The sequence below is a fragment of the Eutrigla gurnardus genome, assembly GCF_963514095.1.
Source record: "Eutrigla gurnardus genome assembly, chromosome: 8".
NCBI lineage: Eukaryota > Metazoa > Chordata > Actinopteri > Perciformes > Triglidae > Eutrigla > Eutrigla gurnardus.
In genome coordinates, this window is record NC_139922.1 from 17,346,849 (window position 1) to 17,361,761 (window position 14,913).

The window sequence follows — 14,913 nt, forward strand, 5'->3', positions numbered from 1 at the left end:
GATTAAATCCAGCGATTAAATTACTAATATCTGACTATTATGTAAACAGGCTCGACCTTTACTCCAGCATTGCTTCCAACTAGAGCTGTCACTATATTCGATTTTCATTATTATTTTTGCATTTATTTTATTATTAACCTTATATATTTATGCATATATTGATCATTCTTTATCATAATATATACTTAAAATATTTAAAAAATCTATCTGTCAAATGTATCTGTAACTTTGTTTACTGTGTTTTGCGTCTATTTAAAAAAAATTGTACACTCAAAATACAAGTGTAGAATAAATATAATTGAATATATAAACTGATTTAGGAGGGACTGGATTATTTTCACAATATTATCATATGTATGTTATTAATATTTAATTTTTAAATACCCTGGTTATCATTCCTACTTCCAACACACGGCGACCACATTCATATTCAGCTGGAATCACAGGAACTGGTGAGCTATGCAGTAAAGGAATATGACAGCAGTTTTCCTGGATTATCACCCTCTGTCTTCCCGTCTCACTCAGACACCTTTCACTTAATCATGCCCACTTTCTCGCTTTGATCTGTTTGCTTGTGAACGAAAAGGAGAAGCATTGTAGTTGAGAGTTCATGACAGAGCGAGGTGAGAGCCCTCTTTAATCCCTCTCGCTTGCATTCGCTCTCTTCGCCCTGAGAAAGGCACGAAGTTTAACGTTTTGTGGGCACATCACATACATCACATACATGCATAATGTGCTGCTGTGGTTACATAACTGCATGATGACAGAACATCCAGTAATGAAATGTAACATATATGACTATATGAAGGCACATATGGGCTGCTGATCTTTGCTCGGACCGCGATGCGTTCAAATAACTGTGTATGATTATCTTCTTAGGGAGCAATTATTAAAATGATAATTTCCTTTCCAGAGAAATTAAAAGAAAATGTACCTACAGGACATGAGATGAAGGGAGTTAGTAAACAAAATGATGACTAATCGAACAAAATAATTAAATTTGAGTGTAATAAGAGGCTAATTCACGGTACGGGGTTACCAGTAAAAGGAGCTGATATGACTTATAATGAGTGTTATAACATATACTGCAAATAATAAAAGGCTGTTGGTTAGAAATAAATATTCTAAATAAATGTTATAAAGTCACTTTAAACTTGTTGTTCTCCTTCAACATGCACCAGAAATACTTTAAGTTAGATGAATTTGTCCACCTCCGTGCCCCCCAGGTGCCATTGCAGAAGAAGAGCTCACGCCGTGTGCGGTATCAGGGCATGGCCGCCATTGCCTGCTCAATGGTACATCCTGCAGAGAGGGCTGGCAAGGCCCCAACAACGGCATCACCAACTTTGACAATTTCATGTTTGCCATGCTCACTGTGTTCCAGTGCATCACCATGGAGGGCTGGACCGACGTTCTCTACTGGGTAATCTGCATCTGCACATCCGAATGACTATATTTTACATTTACAGAATGTTACTGAAAATGTGTTGGCTACAAGAAACTCATTCAGGCCTTTAACACAAAATCTGTTTCCCGTCTCTCCTACAAATTCAAGCTATGTAATTTTGTTTAATTGGAAAGTAGTCCCCATCTAGAGGTGGAGTCTGATCCTGAACCATCACCCTTCTTTTCGTTGATAACAAGCATTTTAAAACTAGAAAAGCCAGGCTCACTTCAAAAACCCTCAGTTCCTCATTAGCAAAAATCACCAACAGCTTGCAATTAGCCAAAACACTCAACAGTGTACCTCAACTCAGAATGAGTTTTCATCCAAATCCACCCACATCCATTAATTGACGGAGACCCTCATCTGTGAAATAATGAACCTCTGCCTGTCCTTCTCTTATGTATGTCGTATGCGTTGCCATGGCAATACCATGCTAATACTGCTGTGATGAAGGAAGGAGCCAAGCCTTAAAAAGGAATAGATAGATGGATGCAACGGCAGACAGATAGATTACATCTCACCTCTGACCTTTCCTACAGACATCAATTAAATATCAGTGACTGTGTATTGTGCTCCGGCTGGAGGCAGAGTCAAAGCATTGTGTTGTCTCTGCCTCGCCTTGCCAGCTGTATTGGCTTTGATATATGAGATTTTAAGTAGACTTGCATGTAGAAGAAACAAAATGAGGAAATAATGGGTTATTTGGACTGTGTAAAAAGCCGTTGTGTGGTTGTTAATGGACAAACTTCAACTATCAACTGTCAAACAGTTTTATTAAAAAGCACTTAAGCTCTATAATGTGGTCATTGCCACATCCTCATCAATACTAAAATATATGTCATCTTCTAATACCTCCTCCACCATACCTAATCAAGTTGGCTCTCACATGGGGCCCCCTGGTGGCCACAGTTCCTGTTGTGACTCAATGAAGATCTCTTTCCCTCTTTGAACTGCCTCCAGTTTATTTAAAATCCAGTACTGGAGTATAAGCACTCTGGAGCTAAGCAAGATGAGCTTGTACTCCACAAAGTATAAAACAATGACACTAAACACAGTATATGAGTATTTACTTTCAAAAATGTAATTTTGAAGGCTGTGCCTGTAAGTAAACTGTAAATACCTGGAGCATTCAGAAGCACTGTTTTTCTCCCTCTGATTCAGTTCTTTGGTAATATAAGTCTATCTAAACATTAATCTTTGGATTGCTGCTACAGTAAACAAGCAAGAGAATATGTGCACAATTATGATGTGAACTAATATGTCTCCTTGCTTGTGTTTCTGTTTAGATGAACGACGCAATGGGCTTTGAGCTGCCCTGGGTCTACTTTGTCAGCCTGGTCATCTTCGGATCCTTCTTTGTTCTCAACTTGGTTTTGGGTGTGTTGAGTGGGTAGGTTTGAGTTTGCATGTGTTGGTTTTGTGCTTTTACAATGTGTTGTCCGATATGACAGTCATTACGCTTTGCCCTGTCTAGAGAGTTTTCCAAAGAGCGAGAGAAGGCCAAGGCTCGGGGAGATTTCCAGAAGTTACGTGAGAAGCAGCAGTTAGAGGAAGACCTGAAAGGCTACCTGGACTGGATCACACAGGCTGAGGACATCGACCCCGAGAACGAGGAGGAGGGAGACGAGGAGGGCAAGCGTAACCGTGAGTTTACTGGATTGAATCCATTACGTTCATTCTCTCCGTGTCTAAAGAAGTGGAATGAAGAATGTTAAATTAACAAGCCTTAAGTTCTTGTGCCTTCGGTGGGAGAGGAGGGCAAACCGTTACTCATCTATCCGTTCCACTCTGGCAAACTCAATGATGCCTTTAATGTATCATCAAAGGAAATGTTTCATGTTTCTGAGAGTAATGGCCCTGACTCAGCTACTAAACCCCCCCCCCCCCACAATTAGATGTTGAAGAACTTTTTCAAGCATGCAAAAGTGATCAAATAAAATTGAAAGACTGACACGTTGCATTTATAAATGACATGCTGACAAAATACAAAGAGACAGTATCACATGTTGCCTAAATAACACACAAATGTCACCTTACAAATATGCATTCAATGAATGATGCCTCTCCAGACACTATCTTTTGCAGTTCGGTATATAAGTCTCTACAGGAGGAAATAATCCCAGAAAATGGTTACTTATTGGATCAAAATGAGACATTCACTACACAAAAAAATCACACATTTTTGACCATCATATTTTATTGTAGTACGATTAATTAGTTCAAGAATAGAAATAACTGTTATGTTTATCACAATGTGCTGCAATAACACATGGTATATATACACAGTGTGTGTATATATACTTTTAAATGTGAGGAATAACATCAATGCATTATCATCTAGATCCTCACGATTATCTCTTGATGACTGCAAACATAAACTCTTGCAGATTAGGGCAGTTGTGCAGCCATATGTGCTACTCACTTTCCTGTTTAAGTGCCACAGGATAAATAAAACTGTCCTTTAGGTGGCGCAATGCGCTGTGAAGTGAGCGAGTGAAAACCTCAGAAAGTGGGCGACAGCAGTGCTTTGATTTTTGGTCTTTTCTATGATGTAGCCTCGTGTGTGTGTGCAGTCGCCATGACAACACAGCGTTAACTATGGATGATTGATTGTGTGTGTGTGTGTGCATGTGTGAGAGAGAAAATATTGCTTATTCTGAGGAGGTTTGTTGAAGGGACAGCTTGTTTGGACGCTGTGTTTTTTTCCTGGTGCGAAAACAATTAATACAGAATTAAAATGACTTGAAAATGAATTTGAATAACTAAAATCCAGTCATGTGTACATTTCTGACCGGTTCTTTGACCATACAGTAAATGGGAGGTGGCTGCCAGAGACTTGTTGTTTGTGGTAACAATAGAAATGAGGATTGACTTCAATTAAATAAGCCGTGGGTGCTTGTATGAAAAACTGTAAGAGATTTAAAAGAAAACATCATTATTTATAACAGCTTATGATCAGCTTCTCCTCAAAAATAGAGTCTTTTATTCTATATTTTGTACTATTATTTTATATGAGTGCCCTTGGAAGTGGTTGCTGTTGGAAACAAGGAAACAAGTGGTTGCTGTTGGAAACAAGGGCAATCACTTCGAGGAGTCTCTAAAAAGGCAGATCTAGACCTTTGGTCCTGTGGGTAGCAGCTCTTTTCTGGTTTCGGGTTTCTTCTGGTTGTCTTCCATGTTTCTCACATGGTCTTTGCGATATGCTCTTCAGTGGCTCTGGGATGCAGTTATGACAATGTGACTGACTGATAATAGACTACAGTGAAATGTTGTAGCACCATACAGATACAGTACTTCCAATCAATCATCTTTTGCAGTATTTGTGCCATGATAAATTGTATTGAGGTAAAATGCACCACATCAATAAACGAATGCTTTTGTTTAAATCCTAATTATTAATGATTGTTGTCATAATAAATCTAGACAGAATTTTTTTTTGCATCCTTCTAACACATAAAATGTCCAGAATGCTGCAAAGGATTTTTCACATTTCGACAGTCGTCGTTCCAATGTTCGCCACTCGTTTCTTCAGGCCACTATTTCCTGAAAGTTTCCCCGTCTTTTTAGAAACTCCTGTCTGCCAGCAACCATCTCCAGTTGTACACTTAATCGTACATCCCATCAAGGCTACCGGAAAGTGATTTTTTTTGTCTCTTTAGGACTGTTATTTATGTTTCTTTAGCCTTGTTTGTCACCTGCTCATGAGAATAAACTGTTTGGAAATGAAACATTAAGAACTCTTTGGGAGTAGGCTATGTGAAAATATCCTCGAGTGATGTCACTGTAGTCAGTGTCTTGTTGAAAGTAAAAAAAAGTTTTGAGAACAAAAATCTCGGCTTGGGGCTACGTTAGCAGCTACTAACATAATACATGTGGATCTCAATTGTGGGCAGTAGCGTTGCATCGTGGGTAATGTGGGCGTCACTTGCCAGTTCGTTCAGTGCATAGTTACCTGTGAGTTTTTATATCCTCTAGTAATTACCCTGCTCTCACCCTTGCTGCTGCTGTGTAGACTATAGAGACCCGACACAACACACTAACTCTCTCTCCTTGATTCCTGCAGTGACTGTGTGCCTCGTCTGTAGATTGCTGCTAACATTAGTTCTTTTCCCTCTTTCTCCTTTTTATTTTCCCCCTTTTCTGTTCATATCTTCGTTTCTTATTGTCAGCAGAAGTTATCTGCTTTCCATCTTCTGTTTTCTTCCTAAAGTCTTGTTGATTGCAAATCCTTTCCAGTCTAATATTGTATTAATAATCACTCTGTCCAGAAATCATTCACCTAAAATCTCCCGACCTCAGCTATGTTTCAAAACTACCTCAGATAAATGGCATTTCTGTACTCTGTTTTTCTTGTTATTCATTGGCTGACACAAACGCCAGTACCTGTATGTCTGCACAAAACTAATTTAGGCCTGGCTGATATACAGTACATATTATTAAACTATTCTCTATTACTACTTCAGTTAGTGAATAGCTCATATAAAATATCAGTTAACTGTGCTGGGAGTTTTTATTCTTATTTCAGCACTTGCAGTATGTATAACATGTATAGCTTATAACATAAGTAAATATTAAACATCTACTTATTTTACTGTATTGTGTCAAGGCCTTTAAAACCCATGTTATGTGCAAATCCCCTTCCTGCCAAAAGTGAATGATTTACTGTAGTAGGACATGGTGATGTTACTGTATGTCCTGTACACTTGTCTTCTTCTCTGGACATGGTAGCTGTGTCTGTACTGTAGTTTTTGTATTGCAGCTATCTTTTGCTGTACATTCCTCTCTCTCTCTCTCTCTCCCCCCCTTGTTCTGCCGTGTACTGACTCACTGCTTCCTCTGCTGTCTGGCTGTGTGAACTGCATGTTGGTAACACCAAGGGGTCACGCTGGCTGACCTCACTGAGAAGAAGAAGGGAAAGTTTGGCTGGTTCACTCAGTCCACAGAGACACAGGGTAAATGCGTTTGTGTGTGGGAGTGTGTGCGTCTTTTATTTATTTTTTTTGCAAATAGAATGAGGACGGTCCTTCTTTGTCCCGGAGGGCTCCTCTGCTTGCATGTGCTTTGCTTCTGCTTTTTGTTCGTGCTTTTGTGCCTGCACGCCCTGTGTTTCATTCGGTATGCGTCTGATCCTCATTCTCATCCAAAGCAAATCCATTTCATCGACCTTATTGTCCATTATCGATGAACTCCTTTAAAAAGAAACTTTGCACAACACTGTCCTCTACCAGCAAAACAAAGCCGTTCTAGTGAAATGAGTCATCGCTTTATACTGTAGAAGAGATGAGAGGCTAATGGAGGAAATATGTCCTCCAGTCTTCATGTGGATGTGTGCCGAGCAGCAGTTTTAATGGGAAATGTGGCTTTCATTTGAAATAAACAACAACACCAGTGTTATGTTATGAATGACACACTCACACAAGATACATGGTATTTAATATTCAGCTTGTAAATGACACACAGGTACAGGTTTAAATATTACATCTTGACACACTTTATAATGTATAGAAATACACAGTCATGCTTTCAGTTAATCTCATTTTTGGGTAGTAAGTATTTGTGTGCAGATCTCTCATCCAATCATAATCACATTCCTTTCATTTGTCATTTATATATACAATATTGTATGCATGTATATATGATAAGTATAGATTACTTCTAAAGTATTGTATGCTGTAACGCCTTGACTGATAGTTGTTGCAGCATACAGACCAAATAGTCTGATCAAATATTTAATATTTTAAGTATACTCTTTTATATGAGTAACTTTATCTGTAATCTGATATTTCTGGTTGAATTTTTTTTTTTTTATGACGTGTTATTTACAAATAACCTTAAAATTCACGTTTTTGGTCTATTTTGTTGAGAGCAAAATTATTCTTTAATTAGGGAAACCCTAGTTTAATTTTATTTCATTCGTGTCAAACTCTGTGGAAGAGTCACCCAGCATTTTCTATTTTCACCTGCATTTTTTGTTTTTCAGTGGCTTGGCTCGTCCTATAAGTTTGCTGTGTAAACACGTAAAAAAAAGATATGTTTTGTGCTGACAAATCTACAAGCAGAAGAGGTCAAATTGGAGACTCAGTGCTGTATTGATTTATTTTGCAAATGAGTCATTGGAATGTGTGATATACAGTAAATAAACCAAAAATGCATGTGTGTAAATAGGAAAATCTATGAAATTTCATGTGTGAAAGCTGTTTCCTCACAACAGTGCTTCTGCCCTTAATCTCTTTGTTAACCTGGTAGCTTATTATCTCTCTGACTTTTTCTTGTTTGTACGTGTCTGTGTGTGACATCACAGCGAGCATGCCCAGTGAGACAGAGTCTGCGAACACAGAGAATCACAACGGCGAGGAAAACAAATCCCCCTGCTGTGGGCCGCTGTGGTGAGTGTGACACATTGTTGTTATTATGAGCTGATAAAAAACACAGAGTGCACTATTGCACATGTTGTTGCCCTGCGTTTAAAGCTGCCTCCTCTTTTATTCTCCCCAGTCAAAAAATTACTAAGTCAAAGTGCAGGTTAGTACCTTGGTACTGTATGACATTGCATGGTTGATGCCTTCCTCATTCATTTATTAGATTCAACTCATCTTGCATGGTTCACTCTTAACTTGAATTGCCCAGATCCCCGAATGTGTTCATATCTTTTTTTGCGATTGATCCAATGTCTGACAATTTCATGACTGTCATTTCTTCCCTGTTAACTCACCTAAATTTCAATCCTTCAGACCCCTTTGTAATTCATTTTTCATGGTGATGTTGTGCTTTCATGACATATCATGTATACCTGTGAGAAAGCGTAATCAAATACACATTTTATATACAAGTAAATCCAAAATGTATTACATTCAGGGAGTCAGTCGCGACTCTTCTGAATATGTCTGAACATATCTTAACCATTGATCCTGAAGTGGGACTGACTGTCTGTCTGTCTGTCTGTCTGTCTGTCAGTCGTCAGTGGCGACGGTGGAACCGTTTCTGCCGCAGGAAGTGTCGCGTGGCTGTGAAATCGGTGACGTTTTATTGGCTGGTCATCATCTTGGTGTTCCTGAACACTCTCACCATCGCCTCCGAGCACTACAACCAGCCAGACTGGCTGACTGAAGTACAGGGTATCTTCTTTTTGTTCCCTTCTGTTCTATTTGGGTTTATTGTAAAACATGCATTCAGGTCGGCTTGTTGATTTTTTTGGTTAAAGTAGTCCTCTCCTCCGCTCCTCTCCAGACGTTGCCAACAAAGTTCTCCTGGCGATGTTCACCTTGGAGATGCTGGTGAAGATGTACAGTTTGGGGCTGCAGGCCTACTTCGTGTCGCTGTTCAACCGCTTTGACTGTTTCGTGGTGTGCGGCGGCATCGTAGAGACCATCCTGGTGGAGCTGGCGGTCATGTCGCCACTCGGCATCTCTGTTTTCCGTTGCGTACGACTCCTCAGGATCTTCAAGGTGACACGGTGAGCAACAGATGGTCCCAAACTAACAAAGCAACAGGCTAGTGAATACAGGCAGGAGAATGTGTTCATCTGTTTTTCTATTTCTTCTTCTCCAGTCATTGGGCCTCTCTTAGTAACCTGGTGGCCTCTCTGCTCAACTCCATGAAGTCCATCGCCTCCCTGTTGCTGCTGCTCTTCCTCTTCATCATTATTTTCTCCCTGCTTGGCATGCAGCTCTTTGGGGGAAAGTTCAACTTCGACGAGACCGTGACCAAAAGGAGCACGTTTGATAACTTCCCCCAGGCCCTGCTCACCGTGTTCCAGGCGAGTGTTTTGGGTCGTATTCGGTTCATTGGGATTAAATGTACCATGGTCTAAATGATTCAAATGGCTTTCCACTGTGTTGCGTTGGCCAGATCTTGACAGGAGAAGATTGGAACACAGTGATGTATGACGGTATCATGGCGTACGGCGGTCCAGCTTCCTCTGGAATGGTGGTCTGCATTTACTTCATCATCCTCTTCATCTGTGGAAACTGTATCCTAAACACACACAATGGAAAATCCACACAGTCACGCTTGCTTGTGTGAAAATGTTGTGTTTCAAAATGAGCCTGTTGAGATGCATCTTTCACGTTGGTCAGTGTTACTCTCCTTAAGTCACATGACCAGACATCCTGCTAAACGTCTTCTTGGCCATTGCTGTTGACAACCTGGCAGACGCAGAGAGCCTCAACACAGCGCAGAAGGAGGAAGAGGAGGCCAAGAAGAGGAAGAACAGCGCCAAGTACAGCTTAAAGCACCACACATCTCTTTACTTGTTTGTGTAGCCATTTTACAAACACTTTCTAATTGCAGAAATAATGTGCTTCCTGCCTTGTTAGTCACTCCCTGTTTGATCTATCACTGACAGGGATACAAGCACTGACAAGAGAGTTGAAATAATAGATGTGAAGGATGGAGAGACCAAGGTGTGTTGCTAACAGAACATGTCTTCTTTATGTGGTTTTCATCTCAGTAATTGTACATTTCTATAATGCTCAACCTGCTCACCGTGTGTAGGTACCAGCGGAGGTCTTGCTGGAGGAAGACAAGGAGTCGTATCCTGTCATCGACTCTCCAGGTAAAAGTGTCCTGAGTGAAGCAGACCCAAATTTGGGTCCACAATCCATCCATCCAGTTTCATGGTGTAAGGGTTGGAGTCAGAGATCATCCCTTCGAGTGAAAATGTGGATCAAAACTAAACTATTACAGAAAAACAAGGAATGGGCAAAATGTAACCTTGTGAATTGAGATGGCACATTTAAAAAACACTGTCTCAGCTACACACTAACAATGACATACGCTGAATTTGGCTCTGAAACGATGCTGTTGTGAGCATCAGAAATGAAACTACAAATACAACTGAAGGACTGTTTTCATATAAAGAGTTATTAAGATAACTCAATCTCTGTCCGTAGCGTGTGATGATGACGACGATAACGGCGTTCTCCCAGAAGTCCCGGTAGGGCCCCGCCCTCAGAGGCTGTCTGAACTGAGCATCAAAGAAAAGACTCCACCCATCCCGCACGGCAGCGCCTTCTTCATCTTCAGCAGCACTAACCCGTGAGTCTCAGACCCGATATTTGGTGATATCGGCACGGGAACCAGATGTGTCACGTTTCTCTCTGCTCTAGGTTTCGTGTATTCTGCCATAAGCTGATCAACCATCAGATCTTCACCAACCTGATCCTGGTCTTCATCATGCTCAGCTCCGTCTCGCTGGCTGCAGAGGACCCGATACGCAACTGCTCTGCTCGCAATATCGTACGTAGACATCCACTGGGACTGTGGTCTGAAAGGCATATTTGGAGGGTTTATTTGACTCACTGTAGCTGACAATCAGCCTTTATCACAGCACACCTTTGGATACGTCACAGTAAGAAAGACACAGGAGTAAATAATAAACCTAACCATTTTGGTTTCTGTGATCTTGTCACACTGTGGAAACCATGATTTTGAATTAAATTCTACTGCCTTTTTACATAGAAATAGAAAGTACAATGGCAGCATTTTGATGCCGAGAAGTCCGTTATATTAACCAACACGTGACCAACAGTAATTGTTTTGGTTTGATTTTTTCCTTAAAAGTCACATTTTGTGTATATATAACCTATATATCACCGCCACATAATTCTGGATCAGAATCTTGTCTCGAGCTGCTTAAATATACCAGTAGTTATTTTTCATCTGTGTTAGACTCTGACTGTATATATATACAGTATATATACACATATATACTGTATATATACACACACACTGCATCCTATTATGCTTTTATCTTGAAATAACTTGGAATGACTTGACTTGTGCATTGCCTCTTGCAGATACTTGGTTATTTTGACTATGCGTTCACCGCAATCTTTACTGTTGAGATCCTGTTGAAGGTAAATGACCTGTGTGCTGTGTCGTGCTGTCCTGGGTAGAGCTTCAGTAACCCTGCGTGCTTATCTCACTCTGATTGCCTCCTCAGATCCTAGGCTATGCAGACTATGTCTTCACTAGTATGTTTACATTTGAGATCCTTATTAAGGTAAACGATAAAAAAATCTCTTGCGTTGCCTCAGCAACAAACCCACCACTTCCAAGCTTGCTGCACTCGCCCTCCTTCCCCTCATTTTCGTCTTTATCATTTATTGGTCAAAACGGTCGCCTTGTCTTGTTGTCATGGGGCCGATCCGATCATGAGATTTCATTCAACCCTGTCTCCGACAAAATTGCATTCCCGTACAACTAAATATTAGGTTTCTAGGGAAACGTTTTTGTTTTTTTTCTGCACCCAACAGTCGCAGTCTTAAACAGTTTGACAGACAAACGCTACAAAATTAAATAGTAAGGGTTAGGCAACAAAACTACTTATTAGGTTGAACCCCATCGGGGTCTGGCTTCAAATGACTATGAAATTAAAGGACACGAACAGCGGTCTCCTGGGTGAAAGCCCTGTGTTGGTTTTTTGACAGATTCACCACCCCGATCTGCTCCTTGTAGGCTACAGACTTTTGTGGATTTTTAAAAAGTAATTTGTGACACGTGAAGAGCAAATATGAATCGTGTTTCACAGTTTTGTAGTGTGGGAACGTCATTTTTAGGAGACCTGACTGTTTCGTCAGATATTTGTTTTTGTCTGTCAGTCACTTTACCATCACGGCCCACTTCCCCCCTTCATCCGTGACCAGTTTACAGACCAGTAGCTCTCCAGAGTACAACTACGCTTTTGGCTGAATGTTTACAGTGAAGAGTAAAAAAATATTTGACTGGTGGCATTTTGAAACCTTTCACCAACTATTAGAAACATTTTGAACAACAAAATATTTCAAAACATTTTGGATTTTTAGTTAGAATTATATTTGTTAAATTTGAAATATTCTGGACTGTGGAGAGATGAACTTGAACTAACATCAAGCTTTATAACCCACTGCCTGATTGCATCCTGATGTGCCCCTTTTTTGACTAATGCACTCTCGATATAGCACTCGCATATCAGGAACCATTGTATTTTTGTTTTAATTTTTGCTATTAGAATTAAATCCTCTGCCTCATACGTTTGCTCGCTGCATGGCTGTACCAGGTAAACCTCATGTATTGTGGCTTAATCAGGAGATCAGGAGAGGATTAAAGGCTGTGTCTGCAGCTTAATCTGCACCGGAAATGAGTGTAGTGGCTTTTGAATAAGGTTTCACCACGTCTTGTGTGGACATTTTGCATCATATGTGATGGTCTTCTTGTGTGTGCCTGGTGTGTGTGTGTGTGTGTGTGTGTGTGTGTGTGTGTGTGTGTGTTTGACTACAGTTTGTTTACATTTTTTTTTAAATATTGAACAAAACATATTAGATTGCTTGATTTGTGTGTGTGCTTACTGTAAGTGACATTATTACATAACATAATTTCAATGCAGGACCATCAGCCGGGAAACCGCAATTATGTTGTACATTGCTGTCATGAACACTAATGTTTGAAATGCAAAAATCAACTTGAATGTAAGGCAATAATAGAAGAAGATCCGCTCCGGTCCTGACTGTTGCCTCTCCTCTGTGCAGATGACGGCGTTCGGAGCGTTCCTTCATAAAGGGGCATTCTGTAGAAACTACTTCAACCTTTTAGACCTGCTGGTCGTTGGTGTGTCACTGGTCTCCTTCGGCATTCAGTATGTATTCAGTATGCATTCAGTGTGTAACAGTGCTCTCTCTTCATGCCCTTACAGTTGCTCAGCTGAACCCCCCGCTGTGCTTTCTGCCGTCCTCAGGTCCTCTGCTATCTCAGTGGTGAAGATTCTGCGTGTTTTGCGAGTCCTCCGTCCCCTAAGGGCCATCAACAGAGCCAAGGGACTAAAGGTCCGGATGACAATGACACAACATGGTGCAACTCGGACCTGTTGATGTGTATTTTGGTGTATTAACGGTGTATAACTGTGCGTCCTTTGCAGCACGTTGTCCAGTGTGTGTTTGTGGCCATCAGGACCATTGGAAACATCATGATCGTCACCACGCTGCTGCAGTTCATGTTTGCTTGTATCGGAGTGCAGCTCTTCAAGGTACAGGGGAAAAGTCGAGGGTAATGGGGTCAGAAGAAAATCAACAGGCTCCTCTAGTGAAAAAACATATTTGTATGAAATGTGTTTGAAATGTTTTAAACAAAGAGCACCTCTGACTTTCTCTGGCGTTTTAGGGGAAATTCTATCGCTGCACAGATGATGCTAAGTCCAGCCCAGAGGATTGCAAGTGAGTTTTTTTTTTTTATTCGTCATGGTTCGCTGGTCATTGGCCTGCATGAGTGTGCCAGTGCCTGTGCTTATGCGTACATGGGGTTGATATTTAATCTTTCCTTCACAGAGGAACCTACATTCTCTACAACAACGGGGACACGGCGCTGCCCATGGTGAAGGAAAGGATCTGGTACAACAGTGACTTCAACTTCGACAACGTCCTCACGGCTATGATGGCTCTTTTCACTGTCTCTACATTTGAAGGATGGCCCACGTAAGCGCAGATTTGACGACCATCATATAGAATAATGCCACGATTTATATCATGTTTGCTCATCATTCACCTTCGTCTCTGTCTCAAAGAAAAGGCTCCATTCTCAGCATTTTTATTACCCAGAAGTAAAGCGATACAGCCAATTGTTTCTATAATTTGACTATTTTGCGAGTATGAATGTGGTGTCTTTAAACAAACAAACCATCTTGACTGTGTTTTGTGTGTCCCTGCAGTTTACTCTACAAGGCCATCGACTCCAACAGAGAGAACATGGGTCCCATCTACAACTACCGTATCGAGATCTCCATCTTCTTCATCATTTATATCATCATCATCGCCTTCTTCATGATGAACATCTTTGTCGGCTTCGTTATTGTCACCTTTCAGGAGCAAGGGGAGAAGGAGTACAAGAACTGCGAGCTGGACAAGAACCAGGTAGGAGGGACCCGTTACGTTTGTGTGTTTGTGCATGCTGTGTATTAAATCTCTTCATGTTTGATTATTAAGTGAGGATAATTGCAGTATATCCTCACACAGCGGTTCGTATGACATCTTACGAAATGTTATTATGTATGTTTACTTCCTGTCCACTGCAAGGTGATCTCACAGAAGTAGCCTATGGGAAATGACCATGACCTCTTTAACCTTTGCAAACTGCCTCCCTATCCCCCATGCCACGTCCCAACATAACTAAACGTTCACTTGTTACATGCATACAGACTTTCCAAATTAACTTGCATCTTCACAGGATACTATTTGTAATATTTAGCCAACAAAACTACTCGGTTAAGATTAGGAAAACATTTTGGTTAAGATAACTATGGAAGTGGGACAAGAACAGTGGTGTGGGTGGATGTTTTTGGACCCACCCATCTACCCTGACCTCCCTGTGGTTCACGATTATATGGATTACATACAAATAGATTTTGTAGGATATGTAAGAATTGCAGTGCTTACATTTTCTCGAGTATTTTCGAACAGTGTTACATCTAGAAATAGAATTGCAGTTGATCACGAGTC

The 14,913-nt window shown here is 40.7% G+C and overlaps 1 protein-coding gene across 1 annotated transcript in view; it reads left to right on the plus strand.

Annotated features, from left to right (window-relative positions):
* cacna1db (calcium channel, voltage-dependent, L type, alpha 1D subunit, b) overlaps positions 1 to 14,913 on the plus strand; it is a 56,783-nt gene that overhangs the window by 26,559 nt on the left and 15,311 nt on the right. The window contains exons 7-29 of the mRNA XM_084015876.1: positions 1,227 to 1,423; positions 2,734 to 2,837; positions 2,922 to 3,091; positions 6,325 to 6,399; positions 7,749 to 7,833; positions 7,943 to 7,969; positions 8,402 to 8,562; positions 8,675 to 8,900; positions 8,996 to 9,203; positions 9,296 to 9,416; positions 9,551 to 9,665; positions 9,792 to 9,849; positions 9,941 to 10,001; positions 10,339 to 10,483; positions 10,555 to 10,684; positions 11,245 to 11,304; positions 11,391 to 11,450; positions 12,955 to 13,061; positions 13,161 to 13,248; positions 13,341 to 13,448; positions 13,583 to 13,635; positions 13,747 to 13,893; positions 14,127 to 14,328. Coding sequence (XP_083872002.1) covers positions 1,227 to 1,423; positions 2,734 to 2,837; positions 2,922 to 3,091; positions 6,325 to 6,399; positions 7,749 to 7,833; positions 7,943 to 7,969; positions 8,402 to 8,562; positions 8,675 to 8,900; positions 8,996 to 9,203; positions 9,296 to 9,416; positions 9,551 to 9,665; positions 9,792 to 9,849; positions 9,941 to 10,001; positions 10,339 to 10,483; positions 10,555 to 10,684; positions 11,245 to 11,304; positions 11,391 to 11,450; positions 12,955 to 13,061; positions 13,161 to 13,248; positions 13,341 to 13,448; positions 13,583 to 13,635; positions 13,747 to 13,893; positions 14,127 to 14,328 — 2,708 coding nt within the window. The remainder of the gene's footprint in view (positions 1 to 1,226; positions 1,424 to 2,733; positions 2,838 to 2,921; positions 3,092 to 6,324; positions 6,400 to 7,748; positions 7,834 to 7,942; positions 7,970 to 8,401; positions 8,563 to 8,674; positions 8,901 to 8,995; positions 9,204 to 9,295; positions 9,417 to 9,550; positions 9,666 to 9,791; positions 9,850 to 9,940; positions 10,002 to 10,338; positions 10,484 to 10,554; positions 10,685 to 11,244; positions 11,305 to 11,390; positions 11,451 to 12,954; positions 13,062 to 13,160; positions 13,249 to 13,340; positions 13,449 to 13,582; positions 13,636 to 13,746; positions 13,894 to 14,126; positions 14,329 to 14,913) is intronic.